The sequence below is a fragment of the Manacus candei genome, unplaced genomic scaffold (assembly GCF_025592945.1).
Source record: "Manacus candei isolate 608988 ecotype Guabito, Panama unplaced genomic scaffold, ASM2559294v1 h1tg000008l, whole genome shotgun sequence".
Taxonomy (NCBI): Eukaryota; Metazoa; Chordata; class Aves; order Passeriformes; family Pipridae; genus Manacus; species Manacus candei.
In genome coordinates, this window is record NW_026138056.1 from 18,829,721 (window position 1) to 18,855,318 (window position 25,598).

Below are 25,598 nucleotides of genomic sequence, written 5' to 3' on the forward strand. Positions count from 1 at the left end.
AAAAATATTTCTTCCTTATGTCTTGTCTAAACCTACCCTCTTTCAGTTTAAAACCACTTTCCCTTGTCATATCACTACACATCCTTGTAAAAACTCTTTGCTTTTCTTTTAAGTCCTTTTAATAAAGGCTGCAATAAGCTCTGCCTGGAACCAAGCTGAACAACCTTCACAGGAGAGGTGCTCCAGCCTCCTGAGCATTTTCATGGCCCTTCTCTGGATCTGTTTCAACAGGTCCCATCCTTCTTATATAAAGGTCCCCAGAGCTGGTTGCAGTACTCAAATGGGATCTCATCACAGTAGAGTACAGGGGGAGAATTCCTTCCCTCAACCAGCTGGCCAGGTTTGATTGGTCGGACCAAATAAGCTTCAGCTGCTTTCTGAATTCCCAGATGTGTATTTGTGTGTGCTTAAAAATCTACCACCTTCCAAAACCAGGCATTAGTCAGACATCAAAAAACTTGGAAAACAGGAGATCAAACTTCCTGGTCCAGTTCAATCTTTGCAGGGCAAATTACTGAGTGATAATGGGGCTGGCCCAAGATAAATGTTTCTGTCAGACAACAGATTTTAATCAGGAAGGCATTACCAGACAGCTTTCTATTAATAAAACTGCAGTGTATGCTATGGCATTTATTTATAAGATGACTGTGGGCTGGTATTTCCTTTGTTGTTTGTCTTGCACAGAATGAATTTAAGTTGCTAAGTGGAACTTGTTTCACACAGACAAAAGCTGCAATCAATGAGGGGCAGAGAAGCGTGCAATCCCAGCTTTTCAGATGCAGAAATGCATTTTACAATTATGAATTGTTCTTTTCCAAAATAAGATTTATATTAAGCTGCTTTTGAATATATAAATAATTTGTGTACATTGCATGTGAGCAAAGATGACATTTTAGTGTCAGGGAGCTTTATATAAAATGATTTTCTAATGAGTCCTCGTCTCGTTCAGAATTTTCTACAAAATCTCTTTTTTTTCCATGCTGATTTCAATGTCATGCTTCCAGCCATGCAATCGGAGCTCTGTTGATGTGCCACATCAACATAAAATGAGAGGAAATTTTACTTAATTGGGATGTTTTGATATTTGTCCTGATGCATTTCTTGGTCATATGTATTGTCATAATCTAAATTCTGGATGTTGGTCTTCTTCCATGTGGAGCAACAGGGTTATCACTAGAAATTTCACTGAGTTCTGGGTTCATATTTCCAGCTATCCTATTTTCTGCAATCCTAGATCCTTGATCCACAACTTGCTTAAGACGAGTTTGAATGATGTACTATTTAGCCTATCTTCTGTTGCCTCTTCCTCATTACCGTTTAGGCACATTGTAGTCATGGTCCTTGAGCCAAACTATGCTTTTGTTTATATCTTTCAAGTAAATTGCAACATTTAAGTACCAGTTATACAAGCATTTTGACTTTATTTTTTACTTTACAGAAGGAGACTGGAAGATTACTGTAGTCACTGGAGATTTTGAAACAGCTGGCACAACAGCAACAATATCCCTTTACGCTTATGGAGAAAACAAAGCTTCTGGTCCTATTATTTTGGGATCTGGGAAACACCAGCTGTTTAATCCCAGCAGTGAAGATACATTTAAGGTGTAGTATGGTTGTTATGTAAACTCCAGAGAATTGAAACCATATGCAATATAGCTTTTCTCAAAACAAGATAATAGAGGTAATAAAAAGGACTCAAAGCTATATGTAAGGATCATAAGTATTTCTGAGGGAGTGGCTGATTTTTTATGATAGTGAGTTTTAAATAGCCAATGTATTCACAACTGCATCAAGCAGACATGTCTCCCAGAATCTGCTTCATACTTGCATCTGCTTAATGTGTTAGTTTACACTAGATGTTGTTCATTTGAAGAGGTAAAAAGAATTTTCTTTATCTGGTATTTGCATTCATGAAATAAGATAGTCTTGGTTATGGCTTGTGTTGCAAGTTCATCTTTGAAAGTGTCCACTGTAAATTCTTCCATGAACTTCCTTGGACTTCCACTGAAGCACACTATTGTGTGAACCTTTTCTTGGAGAAAGTAAGAAGGAAAGGGGGGATGGATAGGGACTAGAATAAAATCACACAGAGTATGTTAACTCGTGATTCAGATTAGTGGTGTCCTGCTTCTCCAAGCAAATGGAGAGATTTCTCTCTATGAAAAAATCTCTGAGATGTCCTTCAGAAACATAGCATTTCTCAGGACTTCTACAAGATCTTATAATTCCTGCAATTTCCTCTAGTTCATGCGGTTCCTCAGTCAGGATTGTATCTGTTGCGGTAGTTAAAACTGTGATATGTCTTTTAGGTTGAAATAATTTATGCATAATAAACAGATGATAGAGAATCAGTGACAGATGGGACAGGAAGTATCTGTGATTTTTTAAATTTTTTTTGCTGTTTGAAGTATAAGTAAGTCCTTGCAGAAGAAAGGCAGTGGTGATCTTCCCCTTACATTTTTTAAGTAGAAAGCAACTTGGCTAAATTTGCAGATAATGGTGTTTTAAGATTATCTCATATCAAAACAGGAAGGTGAAATCAGTGTTTACCTGAAAACTAAATTTAAATATTCCTTTTCAAATCATTCTGGCTGTATGATCTTGGATATTTGAGCTGGTTAATGCTGTCTGACACCAGTTCTTAATCATTTATTCTGTTCCCTGAGGGAAGAACCAAGAACATTTGTTTGCTTGCTTTCTCTTTGGAAGGAGCAATATATATCCCAAAGCATAATTTTTATCCTCCCAGCAACAAAGCAAGATTGACACCTGCTCCGGGAGTTCTGATGATTTCTATTCACATCAACATTTATGTTTAGGTGTGATATACTGCACCTTGGTTTTGTGCCTGATGTTTTTCTTTGGTGATATGCCATTGTACTGAGGAATACAACTTAAACCTTTTATAAAACCTAACTGTGTAATCAAACCTGTAAATTAATCTGTAACCATACCATCAGAGCTTCAAAGTTGACCAGATGTCTGTCCATCCATTGTTTCTCAAAAGCACTTAACTTTCAGTCAGTGCTGATCAATGGGGAGAGAAAGAAAAGAAAGATAAAGTGTTTTGGTTTCCTTTTCCCACACTTTCCCTCTTAAATGTCTCAATTTAATAAGGTAGCTGAGTTTTTTGTTAACCCAAAAGAAAACTGTGTTCTCCAACTATTTCAGCACTTCATATTGCCACAGTTTTCTGTTGCAGCCCAAGGGAATGAGTCTGGCCACTTCGGAGATGGAGGGTAAAATGGCACTTTATTGGAGGGAGAACTCTGCTTAAATAGGGTAGGGAACCGAAGGTACTGGAAAAGTGGGCGGAACTAGGGAGGAGTTGGGGAGGAGTATGCTAATATGAACCAATGAAGAGGGAAAATGGGAGGAGATAACCATAAGGGATTACTAGTTAATTAGGTACTGCAGTGCAGCAAATCCTAACCAATCAGGGGAAAGGGAGAAAACTGGGGTGCAGAACACTGAGGGGTTTTATAAAAAACTGAGGAGTAAGGGTACAATGAAGGATGAAATACAACAAACATTAAACATGAACATGAATATGAAGAGTATTAACTTTCCTTAGACGAATGTAAAGAAGGTGTTTTCCACAGGAGTTCCATAGATTTCTTCACATATTTCTATGTCCTTTTTCCACTGCTCTTAGTCAAACCTCTCCTGTACTCCCACAGTTTTCCAACATTAAGAGCATCATATAATAACATCAGTAATTCTAAAACCTGTGGAGTTGCAGAAAAATTGGATAGCACCTCTTACTTTTGATTACGCTAGTTTAGTCTATTAAGTTTGGGAACCATCTTGACTAAATGGCCCTTGATTTGCAGTCTTTGTGTAGAAATGTGCTGCATATTCGAAGGCTATTTAAACTCTAGGTAACCTTTTTTTAAAACAAAGTGTTAGCTGATGCAAGGAGCTGCAAGAGTTCAGCATAATATAATGGAAAAAAATAAAGTTCAATCATGCCTCACAAAAACAATCAAAGTACCATATCATTTCAAAATCCCTCTGGTCAAAAATACAACCATAAGAAATGATGGAGAAATGGCCACACAAAGAGAATGAGACAAAACCATACTGGATTGTCTGAATAAAAATCAAGAGTAGTAGTCTGATAGAAAGTACAGTCAACTGCGTAGTAACCTAAAAGTAAATAATGAATATTCAGTAAAGATAAAAATAATGAAAAAAAGAAAGAAAGTTATTAAAACTCGAGTGAATCAACTTGTGCTTCTTTATATCCACCTGAGATTTCATTGCTCATCTAGAACTTGATTTTGATGTTACTTGTATTGCTGTATAAAACCAGTGTAACTTCATTCACATTGGCTATTTCTGATTAAGGTTTGTGTAAGTTAAATTAAAAACTGGCCAGACTCCAGTGTAATGTAGGTAGAGTGTAAGAAGGCTATTACCCTTGGAGATCTCTATATGATGGTATTCATTGAAGGTAATTTACAGATATTGTGTGACAGAGAGAGTTCTTGTTTCTGACTGGAGGCTTGGGTTCTAGGTTCTCACAAGACAGTCATGTGTAAACTGCACAATATTTGCCCTTGAGGCCTAGCAATTTTTCCTACAGATGGGTATGTCAGGGATGAACAATATAGGAACATTAAAAAAACAGTGTTGAACTTTGGTGGGTTTCCCTTTCTGCTCTGCAATTGTTCCTGTGTGTTCCAAGAAACTACTTCTAGGCTACAGTTTTCTGCTTCTCTTACTATTCAGGCACAGTTTTTAGGGCAAAATTTTTCTGTTGAGAGTCATTCCTCCTCCAGCAAAGGGATATCAATCTACCATAAGTTACAGCTTTCATCACAAGTGTGATCTGTTTCCTGCATTTTCCTCTGGTGTCATCACAGTCCCTGATTACTTCTCAGTATTTCAAAAATACTGATTTTGGCAGAATGTTGAGTTGCTCAAGACATTGAAGCTTTAATTATATTGTAAATTATATTCTCTGTAGCCCTGTATTCTGCATCATCATTCTTTGAAACATGGTGAATTATCTCTTATGAGTGTACACACTGTTTGATAAAGAAATTCTTTTTATAAGTATTCTTTTAATGTTTGGTCATGCCAAATATTCCCTTCTGTGTCAAAGAGAACTAAGCAGAAGTCTGTAAGCCTATTATCTTCAGTAAAAGTCAGCTGCAATCTCTCAATTTTTATTACTTCAATACATAATAATTCCATACCTTCGGGTACAAGTTCTGCTGCTCCAGTAATAATGAAGTTAGTAAACGCACTGACTGGTTCTGCAGATCTGCTTTCAAAATACTGCTTATCTTAGTTGATAGTGGCAGGACTTAGTACTTCCTTAACAAGAATTTTTTCATGCTTTGCTTACGTTTTCATGCTCACGTTTACTTCATTATCAACTCTGCAATCTCTTTAGGGCAGTGTTGTTCTTACCAATCTTGACACATTGTCCAGTTTATCTTAAACAATACTATATTAAACTACTAGAAAGGCTGGAATTTTTTCCTAATAGATTTTCAAAATCTTTGCTTTAACCTTATTTTATATTTTGTAGTTGGTGGCTGTCTTTCTAAGGAAGGTAGTTGTTCCACGTTTGCAAGTACAGAACATCGAGTATGCATTATATTTTAGGAGCATTGGAAACTGGAATCTATCCCTGATGGGAATTTTGCTGCACGAACCCATTTCTCTAATTTGTAAAGACGATGCCACATCCAGTCACATGATTTAAAGTTTCGTCATCTGTATAAAGAATCCTTTAAACACTGCTATGCTCTATCAGGGCAAATACCAGAAAATAATATGGGTACATGAAAAGCAGGTCTCCTCCTAATACTTGCAGAGGTACTTGATCATAACAATTAATAAACAGTGTTCCTGTGATAAGATTGTTAAAGCTCTAAAACCAGTCTTTTTCCTTCCAGTTAAATGTGCTTTGTTTGTAAAGAATTGTGTTCATCAGGTGCACCTTAGGCTGTACTGCATTACATGAAGGTGGTACTCTTAGAAGTTTATCTGTCGTTTTTCATTTTGGTTTCCTCCTGTTTAAATACAATCATCAGTGATTTTAAATAACCTATACACGAATAATTAAAACTCCTTTCTTTAGAATCAACCCTACAGACTCTAAGAATCTGTTGTGTTTCATTGCAGGTCTTTCGTTCCTCTACCCTGGATTTGTAGTTATTCATTCATGAGTCAAAACTGAGATCTCTAAAGTAAAATGAGAAGCAGTGAGGAGAAAACTAAATGTTGTAAAAATAGGTTGAAACAAATCCATTTTCATGCTTTTCCTCCTATTGTTTGAATAAAAGAGCCTGAAATGAGCTCAGTGAGAATCCTTCCAAACTGGGAAGATTGCAGAAGTTAACACAAGCACTGATATAGCTATCCACTCTCTTAACCATGAGACTGACGATGCCTAAAAGCTGGGCATAGCTTGTGTCCTGCTATTTTCCAGCTGTCCCTGTTTACCATAACAACCATTTAGGTCCAGAAACAGTGGAATAAAACCTAGGGAAACCCAGGCTTTAGTCAGAGATGCTTAAGGCAGCACAAAACAATCATACTCATAGCTTTAACTCGACTTGAAACTGTCTGTCTGTGAAATGCATATGATGAGAAGATGAACCTCATTCCTTACTGAGATAAAGAGGAGAAGTATGTAAAATTATCTCCATCAACTATAGTCTGTGCATGAAGCAAAATTTAACTTGTTCCAATAAAAAAACATAGAATGATTGTAAAGAGCTCACAAACAATCTTGGAGAAAAACACAACTCATCTTCAAGAACAGGGAATGGGGAATGTGGTGCTACTTGTTCAGTAATTATTCAGTATGTACTGCAGTATGGAGTGTATATAGATAGATATATATAAAGATGCATAGATATATGTATGTATTTACTGTATATATATATATATATATATATATATATATATATATATATATATATATATACCTATGTACTTGGTATTAGCATAATTTGATCAATCGCCCACTAAAAAAAAAAGTTCTTTCAGAGCTTGAGTGGACTGGAAAAGAAAGTGTTTAACTGTCAGTGTGCAATGAGAAGTATTTGTTTATCCAGTTTATTTTTGTGACCAAAGCAACTATGAAGTGGGAAAAAATAATGCTCATTTTTGTGTGGCCTTTAATCCTACTCCTTGCATGACTATATCCACCCTTTTTCATGAGACTGTTAAATTTCTGTGTGAACACCTGTGACATACTCTAATTCTTTAGTTAATATGTAACTGTGTCAAGTTTCTTGGGCATAATTAACAAGTGGGCTGAATTCAGACATCTGGAAAAAGCAAGCACCGTGGGTAGATCATGGGTACTACACTGATATATTAGTTATGATATTTTTGGCAACAGTTATTAGCTGAATGCTCACAATTAAAAAATATCTTCTACTTTCAAAGATTTCTTCATTATATGCAGATGCTGTAGAAGTTAAACTAATGAAGTCAATGATTTTTCTTTCTTTTGGGAATCCAGTTGCTGTGCATGACTTTTCTAAAATTCTGTTAATGAAGTGGCCTTACATGAAATTAATAACTGTCTGTTGAACATGTTATCTAGTGGATGTGTTAGGCATTGGGACTTTGGTGCAGCTGCCTCCGAAGTGTTGATTTATCCAAATGATTTTCATGCTAGCCTGAATTTATCACAAAGAGATTGCAGGATACTTTGTGTACAACATGAATGCAGTGACATTATTTTGCTTATTGCAGTATATAAAAGAGAAATGGGGTCATTACATGTATTCTTTCCATCCTTTTATGGAGGTATCTATCCACTGAACAGTTTTTTGGTCAGACAAGAAATTACTTCACTTTTCACTTAGCTAAACATCTTAAGTACATGAAAATAGGTCATACTGACTCCACTCAAAATATCACAGGTATGCTAGGGACCGAAAAGTGTATTTGCATAGCTCATTTAGAAGTGGAATTAAAATTTAGTCCTTGCATCCTCTTTAGGAAGAACTTCTTGCTGATAAACCTGGATTTCAATTTATGCTGAGAGACAAATTGTAAAATACGAGTTTCGTTAATCTTCAATTTCAAAAAATAAGGCAAAGTTGTCTAATGCATGATTTAATGAAAATGTTCCCATTGCCTTTGGTAAGAAGATAATTTAGTCCTATGCTTGTACAAAAATAAATAGTAGCAATGTGCAAAGTGTATAGGTGTATGGATTAGCAGGTCAATCTAGTTTAACTGCTTGTAAACTTTTAGAATATGACTGTGACTGAAGCAAAGTGGCTGTGTTTGAAAATGTGGCCCTTTTGAAAGTGGTGGACAGTTTTTTCAATAATATGTACTGGTACTGATACTATAAAATATGATGTGTTGGTATTATTTCCTATAACAGTGAAGAAAAATGCTACAAAGGTAATAGAATTGCCACTATCATTGTAGCCACAATGGTATTATTGAGGTTATTAAGTACTGGCAGTCTGTCACATAAGCAAGGCCTGTATGAGGTCCATCCCCTTTAGAACTTATCACGGAACTTGATGCAAATCGGTTGATGCATCAGAAGGAGTTTCACAATCAACCAACAAATGAACTGTAGATGATTATTCAAATGTTTTATAAAAACTTTTGCTATGAAGAGCATAAGGTTGGCATTTCTAGAAGATCTCTGTAATAGACCATCCCTAAGAAAATCAATATACCTGATGTTTGTCGTATTTCTTGACCTCAGTGAGATATCTGTGTTTCCATGCCCTTGTTTGATATCTCTGCAGCTTAGGTCTTATTTACGTTCTATATGTGGCTGATGTAAGCCACATCAGAATTGAACCTGACTTTGAATTTCCATCCATGTCCAAACTCTACTACATCAAACTGAAGAATCTAGAGGAAGACACTTTGCAAGCCAATTATTAATATGTTTAATCAACAGATGTTTGAAACTCTGCAATGTTTTGACCATGTGCTTTGGTTGAGGACTTGATGTCTGATGATTTTGACAATGCTCTGTTGCAGAGAACAGCAAAGATTAATCTCAAGCTGCTACTTGTGCTGCAGCACTGCTGGTCAGTGCTCACCAGCAGCAGGGTGCCATGAGAAGTAGGACACTGGTCAGTCTGAGTGACTACTGTGCTAACTCAGGTGCACAGTGGCTAGGACTCTTAACAGGTTTGTTCAGGGCAGTGTAGAACTATCCCAAAATACATCAACCGTCTATCTCCCTGTACCGTTGTCATTTAGGAGGTTTGAGTTCCTGCAATATCCACTCAGTGCAGTGGAGGAGTGTCTTTATTATATTCGCCACATTCTTCAGTAGATTTACAGCATATTTGCTGAGAAGGTTGTTGCTATTCCTCTCTTATTCTGTCTGCACAAATTCTGCTAGTCACAACAGAAATTGCATGATTATATGAGAGACCAGGTGACTGTAAATGAGATCACATCATCCCTGAGCAAAAATACGAACTTTACAAAGTTAGTCAAGAGAATTACAATTGATAATTTTTGATCTCTCAATTGAGTTATGGAAAAACAGCAACTAACTTAAAATGAACAGAAAATTTTAGGAAAAAATGCAGAATTTTCGACTTGTGTCTTTTCCTGAGGATCTCAACATTTATGAAGAGAGCTTTGCAATGTCCCTGTAGGAGACACGTACATGTTTTTCTTGTTGTATAATTGAGAAAGTGAAGCAAAGAGGGCTTGTGAACTATGTAATGTTTCTCAGAAAGCCTAAAGCAGATTCAGGAGTAGAATCTAGTTGCTTGATTTTCAGAACAATGCTTTAGTCCTGAGACCCATTCTTTCCTCTGACTTTTATTGCATTTTTATCAGAATGGCTATTTCCATATAAAATTGAATGTTACTTTTGCATCTGTGGTGCTGGAATACAGAGCAGCTAGACTAAGGTTTCTGTAAGCAGATTGTTTATGAGGGCAACAAAGTCAACTTTGTTTTACAACTTTTTTCATAATGTTCTGGCTGTGAAAGCAGATTTCTAGATGCCAGGTTGCATTCAAGTCATGCAGAAGTTTAAGGCAATTTAGTCAACACTAGAAATGAAGAAACAACCTTAAGACACAGTGTTTATGTTGTCAAAAGAATATCATTAGCTCTACTGTGTTATAAGAGTGTTTTCCTCTGCATTTCACTGCAAAATCAAAATTTGACATACATTTGACAGGATTCCAATTGACAAAAACTAACATGTTAGCAAGTCAATACCACTGAGAGACCAATGTGATATCTGATCTGACAGCAAGATAAATTGTTCCAAAAATGAAACTGGTGCTGAAACTAAATTTGTAATTGTATTATGCATCTTCCAGAACATCATATACAGTTGATTTGCTCTCTGCCATTGACATTCTTGTATTAATTTCCATGCAAGAATAAACACAATTTTCCCCCCCAAGAACACCCATAAACAATTAGTCAGAAACAGAATATTAAGCAAAAATGTTAACTGTATTACTAAACATGTTATCAGCTTGGCAGTGTTCTGTGTTTTTAATTTTTTTTGAGATTTTTCAAAAACCTAATGGTCTGGACAGAGCTTTCTGTTCCCTTTTTTTTTGTTTGGTTTATTTTTATTTTTTTTTTTTTTGGTCAGGTCTCCTACATGTGGTTATTTTTGTGATCTCTTTTCTTCAGTTGTACCAGTGGTCTGCCAAACATGCACTGCTATGCAGCTGACAGGACAAGGGAGGTGATTCTGCCCCTCTGTTCTGCTCTGGTGAGACCCCACCTGGAGTACTATATCCAGCTCTGGGGTCCCTAGCACAAGAAGGAAATAGGTCTGCTGCAGAGCAGCAGGAGGAGGAGGACCACAAAAATGGTCATCTGGCTATAGCACCTCTCCTATGAAGAAAGTCTGAGAGAGTTAGGGCTGTTCAGCCTGAAGAAGAGAAGGCTCTGGGGAGACTTTATTTCAGTATTTCAGTACTTAAGGGGCTTATTTCCAGTCTTTTAAAAGGGACTGGAAACTAGCAAATGTAACACCCATCTGCAAGAAGGGTCGGAAGGATGATCTTGGGAACTACAGGCCTGTCAGCATGACCTTGGTGCCAGGGAAGGTCATGGAGCAGATCACCCTGAGTGCCATTGCATGACGTATGCAGGACAATCAGGGGATCAGGCTCAATCAACATGTGTTGATTGAAAGGCAAGTCCTGCTTGACCGACCTGACTCAGTGTGAGGGAAAGGCTATGGATATTGTCTGTCTGGACCAGCTTCATGAAAGAAGGTTGTAGTGAGATGGGGGTCAGTCTCAAGTGAAAGGACAAGAGGAAAAGGCCATAAATTGCGATAGGGGAGGTTCAGATTATATATTAGAAAAAATTTTTTTCACTGGCAGAGTGGTTAGACATTAGAATAATTTATCCAGGGGCATTGTGTAGTCACTGTCTCTGGAAGTGTTCTAGAGGTGTCTGGATGTGGCACTTGGGGATATGGTTTAGGGGTGATTATGGTGGTGCTAGATGATCTTGAAAGTCTCTTCCAACCTTGATGATTTGATGATTTTGTGATTATAAGAAAGATGGGGATGGATTTTGGCAGGGTCTGTTGTGATAGGGTGACAGCTAATGGCTTTTAACTAAAAGAGAGTAGTTTTAGACTAGATATAAGGAAGAAGTTTTTTACAATGAGGGTGGTGAAACACTGGAACGGGTCTCCCAGAGAGGTGGTGGATGCCTCATCCCTGGAATCATTGATGATCAGTTTGGATGGGATTCTGAGAAACCTGGTCTAGTGGAAGATGTCCCTGGTCATTGCAGGGGAATTCACCTGGAAATATACCTACCATCTTAGACTTTCTTCTAAAAAAAAAAATTCACTTTAGCATAATATGATAAATAAATATAATTAAGAAAATTATAGCTTCACTTTTGAGCCATCTCATATGATGTGTACTATAGATATGTACAATTTGCTTTATCAATAGTTTCAGTTTTCTTCATAGACAAAAGACTAATTAGATGCTTCAGAAGTTGAAAGAGGCTCTTTGACAGAATTTCCTGGTCCTGACCAAGAATCATGGCAATGAATACTGTACAAAAAATGGCTGTAATGCTTCTCTTTCAACAGGGTTATGCCAGAATTTAATCATGGAGATGAGGTCACAAGGTTTCAATGTTTTATTTACTAAATTGCCCTTTAACACTTCTGCACTGCAAATAGCAGCCAGTGCCTAGATTTCAGGAGAGCATCACACTTTATTCGGTTTGCAATAAAGGGTGAGATAAAGGGTGAGAGTTCTAATATATTTTTCTATTTATTTGCAAGGCAACCTTAGCAGTCTCTTGCCCACTGCAGTGGTCTCTGTTTTGTAGCTGGGTGACAGGGTTATTATGGCAACTTAGCCTATGTGCGGACTACATTTTTGGCTAGTTTCAGAGTGCTTTTTATCTGTTGCTGTAATTCTGGTGTGAATATCAGCGACATATTTTTGATGTAGGTGGTTTTATTGCATTAATGCCATAGTTATACCTTCAGTTAGCACATCTTACTTTAACATACTGTTTTAATATAGCAAAACCTACTACTATGGTCATAAGTGTGACTCTGTGCAGACTTTATACTACTAGCATAGGTGTCATGATCTCACCCTATGAGACTGAATTGTGCCAGGCTCACCGCAAGGATTCAAGGAAATGGTGTTCAATTAGGGCTGCAAGACTCTCTTCTGTGATGGTCATTGTGACCAAGAAATGTCAGTGTTACACTAACCTGTGCCATTGCCTCGGAAAACGTTTTGACAAAAGAGTGAAAGTGATATGTCTCTAGTGTCTCTGACATTTCCTGGCTCCACAGAGACAAGGAGCATTACCTTGTTGTCTTCCTTTGTAAAGAATTGAAGGGGAAACTCTCACTCTGGGGCAGACATCAATATTACCAACCAGAACAGACACAACAGACCTTCAAACACAGACCTTAGTTAATCTTTTTTGTTGATTTGGACTACTGGGACAATGTTGGTGTTAACTGTTTGTCAAGCTTTTTTGTTTGTTTGTTTTTTGTTTTGATGAGAGAAAGTACAAAATTGGTAAAATGGTAAAAGAAACAACTATTTTTCTGTTTTTTTCTTACTGATTTTTTTCCCAAATGCCATGATCTTTCAAACACAGTACCGAAAATTGAAGTGGTCAACCCTGCTTTTGTGCTTAGGTTCTTGCCATCAACATTGCTGAAAAAACTTCTGCAACCTAAAACATAGTTGCTCTTATTTCAAGGCTGCAGTATTCAATGTGACATAGTCATGTTTTATTGTTTAAATTTTCTGTAGTGTGGCATCAGCACTTACAGAAACAGTTAACCTTGACACCAGTGCATGTGAAAATAGAAGTCAAAGAAAAACCTAGCAAACTGATAAGTGGTAGGAATAGTTAATAGCACTCTGCTGATGATAACTGTATGGATTCCAAACATATTATTTCATGCAGCAATGACTGAACTTATTTCTGCTTGTTAAAGTATTTGTCTAGAAATAGAGATTTACATTATAACACTAGAAACTGGATGCTGTGAAGAGGTCTAAAAACAGACTGGAATGTCTGAGCCCTTTAGTCACTTTAAATAATATGGTACTGAAGTCAGTAAAATTACACTTGCAGACTACTCCATAGGCTTCTGCTTGACTGCTCTGGGATTCATTGTATATTAAGGCTTCGTTTTCTAAAAAAACCCATTACTCTAGTCCACATTAGCTGTACATTTAGCTTGCATGCTCGGTATAAGGATGGCTAAAAGACAACACTGTAATTTGTTATTAAAATCTGTATTTTTTTTTCTTCATTACAGATTAATCTCGGAGATCTTGGGCAGCTATATAAAATCCGCATTGGCCATGACAACACTGGAAATGATCCCAGTTGGTACCTGAAGGAAGTCAAACTTGAAAGAGTAGTCCCTCGTTCTGATGAAGAGATTTGTCTCCCCATAGAGTGCTGGCTTGCGGAAGACAAGGATGAAGGTGATACGTGGAGAGAAGTGGCAATAAGAAACCCTGCAAAGGAGCTTTTGCCATGTACGTGCTTAGTATTTTAGATCATAGCCATATCCTGTGAATTTATGACAGCTTTTCATGTTTCTACCAGGGCAGACTGCCCAAAAGCCAGCGTGACCACGAAGCAATCCCTTCCGGTTACTTTCTAGCTCCACAGAAGCAGGAAGTGATCACTTAACCTCAATTCTTTCCTTCCCAAAATCAGAATAATATCTGTGGCCAGTGCATGTAACCCCTATACAGTTTTTGATCTCTCAGAGTACCTGTGCATCACTGGGAAATTCTGCTCTTTAAAGAATGGAATCAGGCAGGAAATCAAGGCATATCAAGGTACATAGTGTTATGTGACATCCAGTTCCTTTTGTCAAGTTTGATATCATCGTTTCTTGTACTGCATAAAATATTCTTTACCAGAAATCCATTATCTGAATCATCACACGTGTTTTTCAAATTAGGCTCGAGTCACAGCCATTCACATAGGAATTGTTAGCCGCAGGGTGACACTTTGGTACTTCAAAGTTTAGGATAGCTTCGACATATTTTGTTCTCTTCAAGTGAAGTAGGAAATAGTCCATCATATAAGATTATTGTTTAAAAAGTCCTGGGCCTTTATGAAGGAATAGGGATTTGGTATAATCATATAGCATGATTTCTTTTTTTTAAAAATAGAATTCTCTTTATGTGTAGAATGACAACAATGCAGCTGATGGCCAATAATGTTTGACATTACATAGATATGTGCTACCATACAGCGAATTGCATTCAAACTGATGCAGTGAATTTTGCAAGAATTTTCAGTGTTTGAACATAAAAAAATATCATCATGCACTTAGTGACAAATCATTTCAGAGGAAAATACCAAAGAAGTGAAAACGTTCAAGTTAAAAGAATATAATTCTCTGAAAAAACCCATTAAGACTGTGATGTGTGAATGTATTATTAGAACGGCCAGAAGATGCTGAGGAACATGTATGAGCTAGCTCACATTTTCCCTCTGGTCTTTTTTTATTTTCTTCACTTTTTAAAAATTATTATGCAGAATATTTACTGACTTCAAAAAAAGATTTGAAAAAATAGGACTGACCTGGATGAATCAGGCCCTATGACCATTAACATGTATCACGGTACCATAATACACTCACAGTGGCACATATGTGGTATACTGGGGCAATAGGAAAATAGTGCAGAAACCAATTAAGTTGTACAAACAATCAATTCAACATCAATAATTCAAATCTGCATTATGTAGTCTGAGATACCCATTCATAGAGAAGTACTAATATTCTGGTAGGTGCACTCCAATTAAGTATTTCTACATGAAAAATCAAGTCAGTTCTATCAAAGGCTGGGAATATATTTAAAACAGCACATTCATTTACTCTTTAATTATTATATTACTGTATATTTCCTTATGCTTGCAGGAACATTATCTTAATTAAAATATATGTCTCAAGTATGTAAGAAAAGATACATTAGAAAAATTTGGAAATTTCCTGAAAATTTAAGATTTACTAATTAATTATTGATTTTAGGCATATTTAAATTGAACATCAATATAAACTCAGAAAGGAATCCAAAGGATTTCCTACTTATTTTCTCAAGAACAAGCAAATAAAACACTATCCATTCGCATTTTTCATTTAAAAGCTAATTGCTTACAAGTACTGTACAAATCACATCAAGTCACTTTCTCCAGCAGAAGAAATGATGTACTGCTAATTATTCAGTGATGATCTGATATTATTTGGTAATTTGTATCCTGTACTTTCAATTCAATCTGTTATCTTCTGGTCATATTAGATTTGCTAAACTATAAAAGTGATGTCCTAGAAAATTTAAACAAAAGGAACAAATGTAAACTAAGGACAAAAGGCACTTTTTGCACTTTTTTTAAACTGCTGTTCTTTAACATTTATCCTATTGTTCAGCTTCCCTCTTAGAAGAAAGGGTAATTTTCATCTTATTCTTTTTCTCCCTTTCCCCAGCAAAAGTCTACTATGCAACCAATATGGACCCAAAACCTTGGAGTTGATTTTTGATTCCTTGGCTTTCTCTTTTTCTAGCATCTCTTCTTAAGATCTGAATTTATTTCCTGAATCTTTTAGTTTTTCTTCACCTTCCTCTTTGAATATTTTTCTTTTCCATCCAAATTTCTCACCATGGTAACCCCTCTTAGTTTTTCTGACCGTCCCTCAACCACTTAAAAAAATTAATACTAATCTGGTCTCCTACTCCTAGTGATGATTTCACTTCTTTCTCAATCTCTCCATCACACCAGTCTCAGCTTCCTCTCCTAACTTAGTTTTCTTAACTCTCCAATATATGTCTGCATTTGTGCTCCCCTCTTTTCTTATTTTTTTCACATTGCCAAGGCTTATAGGTCTGTGGCTCCTTTTCCTCTTCCTATTACATCCTCTCTTTTGCTTTTCCAGCCCTGGAGATTTAAAAAGCTTCACCTGATCTATCTCTGAAGTTGTCCCTGAATTAAGCATGCTGTTGAACTGGATGATCCCTGGAGGTCTGCTCCAACCTGATTTTCTCATATGATTTTTCTATGCAGCCTCATTTTGTTTTGTTTTGTTTTTTCTGGTAGTCCTAGATATTTTTAGTTTACCAAACTTTACAAGTTTGTTTACTTGTTGCTGTTTTGATAGGGTTTCATCGCCTAGTTACATTGCGATGCACAAAATAAAAGAAAAATTGTTCAACTATTTTCTAAGTCATAGGTATTGGAAACTAGTAATCATGCCCTGAACTGGTTAAATCTTAAGTGTGACTCAATGAAAATGAAAGAGAAACCTTATTTTGAGTGCTTTTGACTTAGCTTTATAACACAGGAGTATTCCGAGAATCAGACCAGATATGACAGCTCAGTGTAGGTGAAGGTGCCACAGCTGCATGGCCCCAGGTCCAACCAGCAGCAAGGCTCAACATGTGCTTCTGGTCAGCACACAGAGAGAGAGCAGATGTATACACCACATATAATGGCCAGCTGCACAGATGGTTGCACAAACACTGCACCAGCAACCTCATCCCACTCCCTTCTCTAGCTCACCAGGATGGGTATCCACTAGTGGGACTATATACGTGTATAGATGTGTACATGGTAGATGCTTCCAACAGTTGGGCTCACACACTCTCTCTGCTCAGCAGTTGCCCCTGAATCCCAGTCTCCCCAGTTGCTGGCAACTGGACATATGAGGCCCTGAAGCTGCAGTCCTGCTGCAGCTGCTGGTACAGACCCTCTCCCACATGCACACACGCATGCACACACAGAGCTGTCTGCCCCTTTGAGACACACATGCACCCGAGCAGGTCTCACCCCTAGAGATACCTGCACCTCACGGTGTGTCTGACAGCTGACTGGGACTCCTATGGTCCCTCTAGCATTCAGCTGCTCATGTGGCCCTGCACTTAGAGACATGGGCTTTTGACCCCTGGTCCCATTTCACTCGCTGACAATTTTACTCCCTTCAGTATCTCCAGCTGCTGTCATCCATGACCCCAGCTGGGTCTCAGTCCAGTCACTGGCACTTAGACCCCCTACCCACACGTGCACACAGATCTGAAACCTCTGTTTTCTAACACCTGTTCCTCCCCAAGTGAGAAGGAGATCCATGTCTTTCCCTGTCTTTAGTTCCTCCCCTAAACATCTCATAAATTCTGTGTAATTACAAAATTCTTTTCCTCTCGGCCCTATATTGTGTCAGACACCCTTAGACAGCAAACCCCAGAAGCATGGCAGATACTCCAAATTGACTCACTGTGCTGGGTTTCATGCCCAGGCACTGGGACTGAGGCTCTCCTGGGACACCATTGAAGGGGCTGGAAGAGAGTGGCCCTTTCTCTAAGTTGGTTTTCCACCTGTTCTGGTGCCCCTGTGATTGTAGAGATGGCTCCACATCAGACTGTGGGCTGACAGCTCCTGTGATAGGCCTGGGAGAAGCCAGAGCAGGGTGTTAGCTGGACTGCCCCCTGCCAATATCTGCCTGTGTTCTTTTGTGAATGTGCAGAATATTTTCACACATTCTAACATGGATTGTCTTCAGATATGGCTGAAGTTTTGAACCGAAAGGATACGTGATACAAGAAGTGTTGAATTTTCTCTACTGTTGTGTTTATATGAACATAAACTTCAAATGAGAATATAAATGGGTAAATATATTCTGTTCTTATTCACATAATCGAAGGAATAATTGTACCGATACGAGATAAAAGACAAATATTGAGACTGAATTAGGAAAAATTCCAGCTCAAAATATTTAGAAGTCTTTTTCACTTGGAGAAATGTGCAGACAAATATAGAAAATTTAGATATGCCTACTGACTAAAATAATGCAAAAGATGACCGAAACAAATAGTAATGACACAAGTGTTAGCTCTACAAAATTTTTATCCCTGTTTTATCACTCAGGAGGCACCAACTACATAGGTAAATAGTCAAGCTTCTCTTTCCTATTGTAAAATTCATTAGTAAGTGTGTTTTTTCAAAGCTGATAATTTTCTTACATGTTATGAAGAATATATATATTTTCAGACTACTGCTTCAAAGAGTAATAGTGGACAATAGATACCATTTAGTGGAGATTACAGTGAGAACTGTAATTTTAATTTAAATGTCTACACCTGATATTGTTTTTATATTTGTGTCTTCTCAAATAATATCTGCACCACTTCTGAGGAAGATAGTCCCTCTGAACCACAATCAGCCATTAAGACTTTGCTGTCTTTTAGCCTTAGCACTCACCAACCTTTACCCTTCTGTCATGGCAAAATGCCAAACGCTATTTGTGAAACCTGGGTAGTAAATACCAAGTAGTAAAACCACAGACATTCAGTCTTGCTGTTTGACAGATTGAGCCAAAATGACCATTTAATTCAAGTGGGCATGTCATATGGAAAAAAGACCGAACCTGGAGCTGTTCTGTTATCTTGGAATGCCATCATTAAGGGAGGACTGAATAGAAAGAGTTTGACAATTTTAGTGTTGTATATAATTTAACATCTCTCTAGCTTTTGTGCACTTTGGGCAATTTTTGTGTTTACACTAGCAGCCTGGTGGGAGTGAATTTGCTTAGTGAAGCGCTTAGTGCTAAAAAAACCAGTTAGTTAAGTGTCCATTGTCCTCTTTATATGAGTTTAGAGGAAAGCTCCCACAGACTGACTGCCAATTCTTGGCAAGGTTGTCATCATTGTGTTCCTAGAATGTATTATCTGGTTTATTTTCATCCAAAAATAATCTGTTTTTTTGCTCTAAAACCACTCCATGCTGCACACCAGAAAGAAGGAAAGAGGGGATTCAGTTCCTCGATTCAAACTAAGGTGCAGTTGCAGGCACACCCATGTCACTAGGCACAGATAGCTGTAACATGGAGGATGCTTATCTAATATACTTTGAGTAATAAATGATAAATATATTTGTCTTGAATTCATCTGCTTTTAACCAGAATTCTAAAATAACAACTTCTCTTTTAGTAGAATTACTTTGAAAAGAGCTGAAAATGGGAAAGGAGTTTATACTAAAAAAGACCAGTATTTCTGCAAAGAAAACTTTCATTTTCACATTCTCAAAAATAAATTGTTCTTTATTAGGTTTGTTTTCTTCTTCCAAAACATATCAAAATATTAAGTCAGTCTTTAATGCAAAGCAGCCTGTGATGTTTGCTTACAGTTTATATTTTTCAAAAGAAAATGTCACAAGTCATTGAATTCTGTACATTACTTCAGAAGAAATTGGTAGTTATATACTGTGCCTGCAAACTGGGACCAAACTCTTTCTTACCATCGGTAAATGATCAGGAATATATCACCTTTCTATATTGGAAACCCTGATTCAGGTGCCCAGAATAAGAAGTCTGGAAAAAAGGTTCTCTAACTCACATTGAGTTGCCTTTAGTATGCCCTTAGATTACTTTTCTTCATAACCAAGGAAACTTCCTTTCTCTCTCCTCTTTGTCCAAGGTAGTTCATGTTCTTATGTTATCAATAGATACCAGAATCTGGAGCTGGGATTTAAAAAACACCTGAAACCTCATGATAGTATGTCAAGAGATAGTAGTAGTAGCATTTTTATAGATTGAGCAAGTAGAAATTTGGTACTTCTACACTTGACTGCTCAGTGACTCTTATTGTATTTTTAATATATTTTATTCTGTTATTTTTAACATAGTTATTATACTGCTTTAATGTCTACCTTTTAGAAACTCCCCACCTCTGCCTGAAAAAAATTTATTTCCCTTTTTTCAACTTTCATCCATGCATTCATGTTGCAGAGTTTTCTGTTTGGTTATAGTGCTTATCTAAAGTTACCCTGTTGGCAATTTGAAGATTTCAGTCACTTATTTTCTGAAAGGTCATTTTCTTTTATACTGAGTGCTATCTGAGATTTTCCCCTACTATTCTGTATTAATTAATCCTCTTATATCCTTTATCAAAGTTACTGTGTTTTCCACAGTAACTTACTGTGTTACTTTGATGTGCTCCAGATTGGACAGATGTGCAGATGTGATGTGAGTCCTACGGGTCCCTCATAATGCTGAAACACTGTTTCCTGACTTTTGTTGAGTGCTTGGTTTTATGATATAATTTCCAACTTTCTCTTTCCTTTGTTTTTTTTTTGGCTATGGACCTACCTCTCTTTTTTGTCACTCCAGTTTTCAGTTGGTGTAGTTTCACTGAATCAGCGTATAGTTAAATGAAATTACTACTACAGAATAGGGGATGGGCCATAGAGTTCTCAGAGTTTTTGGGATGGGTTTTTCTTCCTGCAGTGAAGCAGGTCTCCATTTCAGATGTGCCTGCAGCAGGGGGCTTGGAATAGGTCAGTTACTCAAAAGAAATTAAACCGGAGTCACAGAGTCTGAACGCATTTTATAGGATCTTTTTATTTTACTCTCTACACAAAAAACTGTGTTTTGTGAGCAATATACAGAAAGGTACAAACAGAAAAATTGCACATATGGTGAGTCTTTCTGTCTCAGCAGTACATTCTGTAGGTAGGTTCGTTATCCAGATTTGGTTGTATTGTCCCCTGTGCTCATCAAACAATTGATGTACCTTGTCTTATCTGTTACAGAATGGCACCATCTTTCTTGTTCTTATGTTTAAGCAATCTGTAGCTCAGGAGCCATTAACCCTAGGACCTTTTGTAGCTGTTCTGCAATCTAGAGGAACTGCTTGACAAAATTTGAAAAAATTACATCCTCTCAGTCTAGTCTGTGCCTAGGTTTTCATTTGTACAGAAAAGGCTTAACCTCCACAGCCTATTTCATGAATGTTTATATGAATGTGCAAGCATTTCACCATAGTGGTATGTTGTAAGTAGGCATGAGCAGTGTGTTTTGGAGAATATATTCCTTGCTTAAATTTCTGTGACATTCCTGTGAAATGCTTTGCAGCACATACTGAGTTGAGGGATATAAACATTCTTTTTATTATTCTAATATAGTAGCATGTATTATTGATTTGTAGAAAAATTTAAAGTGCAAACTGGTCTTTTTTGTTAAGAAGGTTCATATATAAACAATGTAGATTGTGTAGACTAAATAAATGTCAGACCTAACATTTTACAGATGGTGAGAGATGTATAGACACAAGGAGCTTTGAAAAATATTTTCCAGTTTTTTTAAAATTCAGCATGTGCATATTTTATACTTCAGACTGATTTATTTAGGCTTGTAGAAATGGAAAGCAGTATTTGATTAGATCATTATCATCTCTCTAGTTACCACAGAGATGCACAGTGCTATAAAATGAACTGTAATTTATTTATCTGTTAATATCTTCATGTTGTGTTATAATTACCTCTTGTTCTGTTCTTGTGTATCTTCCCTCCAGAAATGAAAGTATTTGTTGGTATTTTGGTTTTGTAAACATTTATTTCTAAAGGGCTTCTTAAAATAAAGCCTTGAATATACTTTAAAATTATTCTTATAGTTACTTAAAAATTTTATTTTTGATCATGACAAAGATTTTGTAGGTGTAAGTAATGCAAATACCAGTCTTTGTACATAAACAGTCATAACATAAACAGTCTATACTCTTTCCTTTACTTTCACAGATGTTTTGCAATTTCAAAACTAAGAATGTGAGTGTGTAAAAGTATGGAGGAGACTTCATATGAATATGGCCCTGCTTTTACTATCTATCTGCAGAATCTTGCTCCATGGGTAGTATAGGCCTGTTATTAAAAAGCCTGTTCGCAGATTAATATAATTGTTAGCATTTTTTTTTTGGAAACGTGACCTCTCCCCTTCCAAACTTCCAAACACCCCTTATCCTCTGCCCTTTGGCCAGTTATGATTATACTAGGAATTATGATACAAAATGCAATTTGGATATATAGCTCAGTTATGCTACTTATCAGGTCGATTTATCTTTGTTAATTGCCATTCATATATACTATTTGTTTTATCATGATTTTTTAATGTTGAAAACCTTGAAACTAATTTTTATTATGTTCTGTCAAATTTTTTAATTGATGTGTGTGTGTGTCATTGGGATCAATTGTGTGTCATGGTTGGTGTTGGTACACTAAGGCATGGATGTGAGAGCTGCAATGAGTGCTTGAAGATACAGAAAATAACAAAACTGATCCAGGAACATCATTGATATTTTGGGTCACAGTTGCAACAGTGATAAAGAGTTTAAGACATTGTGTTTGCCACTTCAGGATGATTTAATACAGATTAAAAGAAATACCTTAATTTGCTTAAGCATACAGTCTATCCATCCAAATCTATCTTTTGATAGATGTGGGGGTATTTTTTTTTTCCTAAAGTATTTGCAGTATTATTTTATTACTCTTTTAGCTTCTCCACTGGGAATCAGAAGTAGCTGTTCTTGAGTAATGGTGGATGATGTGATGTCTGAGTTTTATAAGCTGTCTTGGGATCCAGTGAATAAGAAATTTATGGCAATTCTACTATCTATGTGGTGGTTTAAGAGTAATAGTATTTTAATTAGTTTTTGAATAATATTGTCCAGTTTCAAGCATTTTGTTTTAATATCTGTTTTCATCTTAGTTCCTCCTTAAATGTAGTGTTTAATTGTTTTTGTTAGGGCTTCAATTACCTTTCTTCACTCCCAAGAACTATTAAAATTATACACTAATGAAACAGTAATCTCCTCTGTGATCTACTACATAGCAGCAGAAATGGCCAGCTGTGATTAGAATAGAAACACTGCATGGAAAAATTGCCATTAAGATTCAAACAGGATTGTTTTTTTTTTTTTAAAGTCACAATAAGAAAAACTGTGATAAAATATAATATTATATGATCAGTACAAATAATTTTTAAAATAAATTTTCATATCTGGATAATTATAAAGATAATATTAGTGTGGTAGAAAACATGTTAATACAGTAATTCTGAATTGTATTCCAGAATTCTTTGAAGACACATGTATATTTTTTGTGTGTAACACTAGACTAAGACTAGAAGGAGAGGCGTTAAAAAGTTGTAAATATATTTTAGCTGAGAGCTGGTTTTGAAAGTGTTATCATTCACTAGTGACAAATGTTGAAATCTTCAAAAGCAAGATGACTGTTCATTTTTCATAGGTGAGGGAGCCTGTTCATCTGCTTGCCAACCTTTGTATATGAGGTGAAAATCTAAAATCGCTAGGATTTGTGATTGTTAACTCTTCTTTTAAGAGATGAAATGAAGGTTAACAACCCAGATAATTGTTTTGCACAAATCTGGAGGTTGAAAATGCCTTGGTGCCAGTGAAAATTAACTATTGTTTGAGATGACAACTAGGCACAGTTAGGTGGTCTCCAGATAACTTGGAAAGAAAGACTTTGTGAATTAGGTCCTGAAATCACGAATAATTGACAATGAGTGAGAGAAGGAAACGGAGTACGAGGGAACACTTACTTGATGAGTTGCTTTGCCAAGCAATGCATAGCATTGCTCAACATCCTGTGGTTTCTGAAGCTTGGTGTTTTCATATTTTTGTGAAGAGAATGAAAGGATTTGAAGCTAGAAGTGAAAAATTCACAGATAGCTGTTGCTACTTGTAAACTTGAAAATCTGTGCCATCTTCAGGCTAAATTTTGATAAGAAAACTTTAGAATTGTGAAAACTACAAGGATAATCTCAAATTTTTTCTTCTTCTAGTGTTGGTGTACGAGGTCCGTGTATACACAGGTGCTGAACTTGGTGCTGAAACAAATTCCAACGTTTATATCAACCTCATTGGGATAAGAGGAGATGCTGGCAAAAGGAAGCTCCACAGATCTAAGAATAATAATGTAAAATTTCAACGTGGACAGGTGAAGTAAAAACAATGCTACTTCTGGTCAATAAGAGTAAATTATGGCTAGCAAACAAGTGTAAATATATTTTATTTATAAGATTTATTCAAGCATTTACCATTTTCTTTATTCAAAATTACTTACATAATTACATCATATGGATGACTTTTATCTGCTCAATCAATCATTTACTGTGAGCATTAAATAGTAGAATTTGAGTATTCTTGCTTGTTTGTATTGCTTGTATGGATAAAATGGTAACAATAGTTTTTATTCTCCTGAACAGATCACCATGAATTTTAGAATCAAGTTCTAAATCCATATCCCAGGTTTTCTAGCCTTGCTGAGGTAGATAGCACTAGAAAATATGATATAGAGATGACTAAATAATTATTTGCACCTGATCATTTTATCTTGCCAAAGGAATTGAGGTGTTATTCAACTCAGAAAGATTTAAAGGATCCTCACTGTCTGGCCAGGACCAGTATAAAACAACTATATTCATTTTGAAAAAAGAAGAAAAAAAAAAGAGAGAGGAAAAATGAGCTATTCTACTCTGTTATAGTCAAAGCAATAGCTGTGTTCAAGACCTTTATCATTTTCCTTGTATGGTTCCACAGATGGATATTTTCTGCATAAAGGCTGTCTCACTGGGAGACTTGGAGAAAGTTCTGATTAGCCATGATGGAGCTGGTCCAGGTAGGATTTAACTTCCTAGAGACCAATCTGTTTTCAAGCCCTTTTTAAACCCAATGCACTTTGTTTATATTGCATCCTTCATATAAAATGTGACAGAAGGTCTTGCAGTGATAAAAAGTTTTCCTGCAGGCTGATCACTGTGATGGGATGATGAAAAACAATAGTAATGGACAGAAGAATTGACATGAGTTTAATCTCAAATGCTGTCATTCCACTCTGTTTTCAAGATTATTTATAAGAAAGCATTATTTATTTGCATATAGAAAACTTTCAAAAGTGTGTCTCACACTGGTAGGACAATCCTTTATTAGACAAAGAGTGAAAACTGGCCAGAATGGAATTAAAGATATTCAGCAACTGCTTTTCTACCAGACAAAATTTTGAGTAGCTCTAGCATAATGTCCTTGCTGCTTTGGGGAACAGCAGATGATTCGATTATTTACTTAATCTGTGTGAGTCAATGTGGAGCTGCTCCAGTGAGTGACATTACATTTGGCTTGTAGGTTTTTCAGAAAAAAGAGAAAATTTGGTGATGAGATGAATTTTCAGTACAGGCCCTTGAAGTATGCATGATGTAAATGAAGAGAAAACTAGCATTTAAAAGCACTGAAGATGTAAATACTCAAAATACGTTTGCAGATTAATATCTAGGAGTAAGC

The 25,598-nt window shown here is 36.4% G+C and overlaps 1 protein-coding gene across 1 annotated transcript in view; it reads left to right on the forward strand.

Annotated features, from left to right (window-relative positions):
- Positions 1-25,598, forward strand: part of RP1 (RP1 axonemal microtubule associated) — a 104,331-nt gene that overhangs the window by 59,316 nt on the left and 19,417 nt on the right. Inside the window, exons 26-29 of the mRNA XM_051771815.1 lie at positions 1,439-1,602; positions 13,778-14,003; positions 24,104-24,258; positions 24,861-24,939. Coding sequence (XP_051627775.1) covers positions 1,439-1,602; positions 13,778-14,003; positions 24,104-24,258; positions 24,861-24,939 — 624 coding nt within the window. The remainder of the gene's footprint in view (positions 1-1,438; positions 1,603-13,777; positions 14,004-24,103; positions 24,259-24,860; positions 24,940-25,598) is intronic.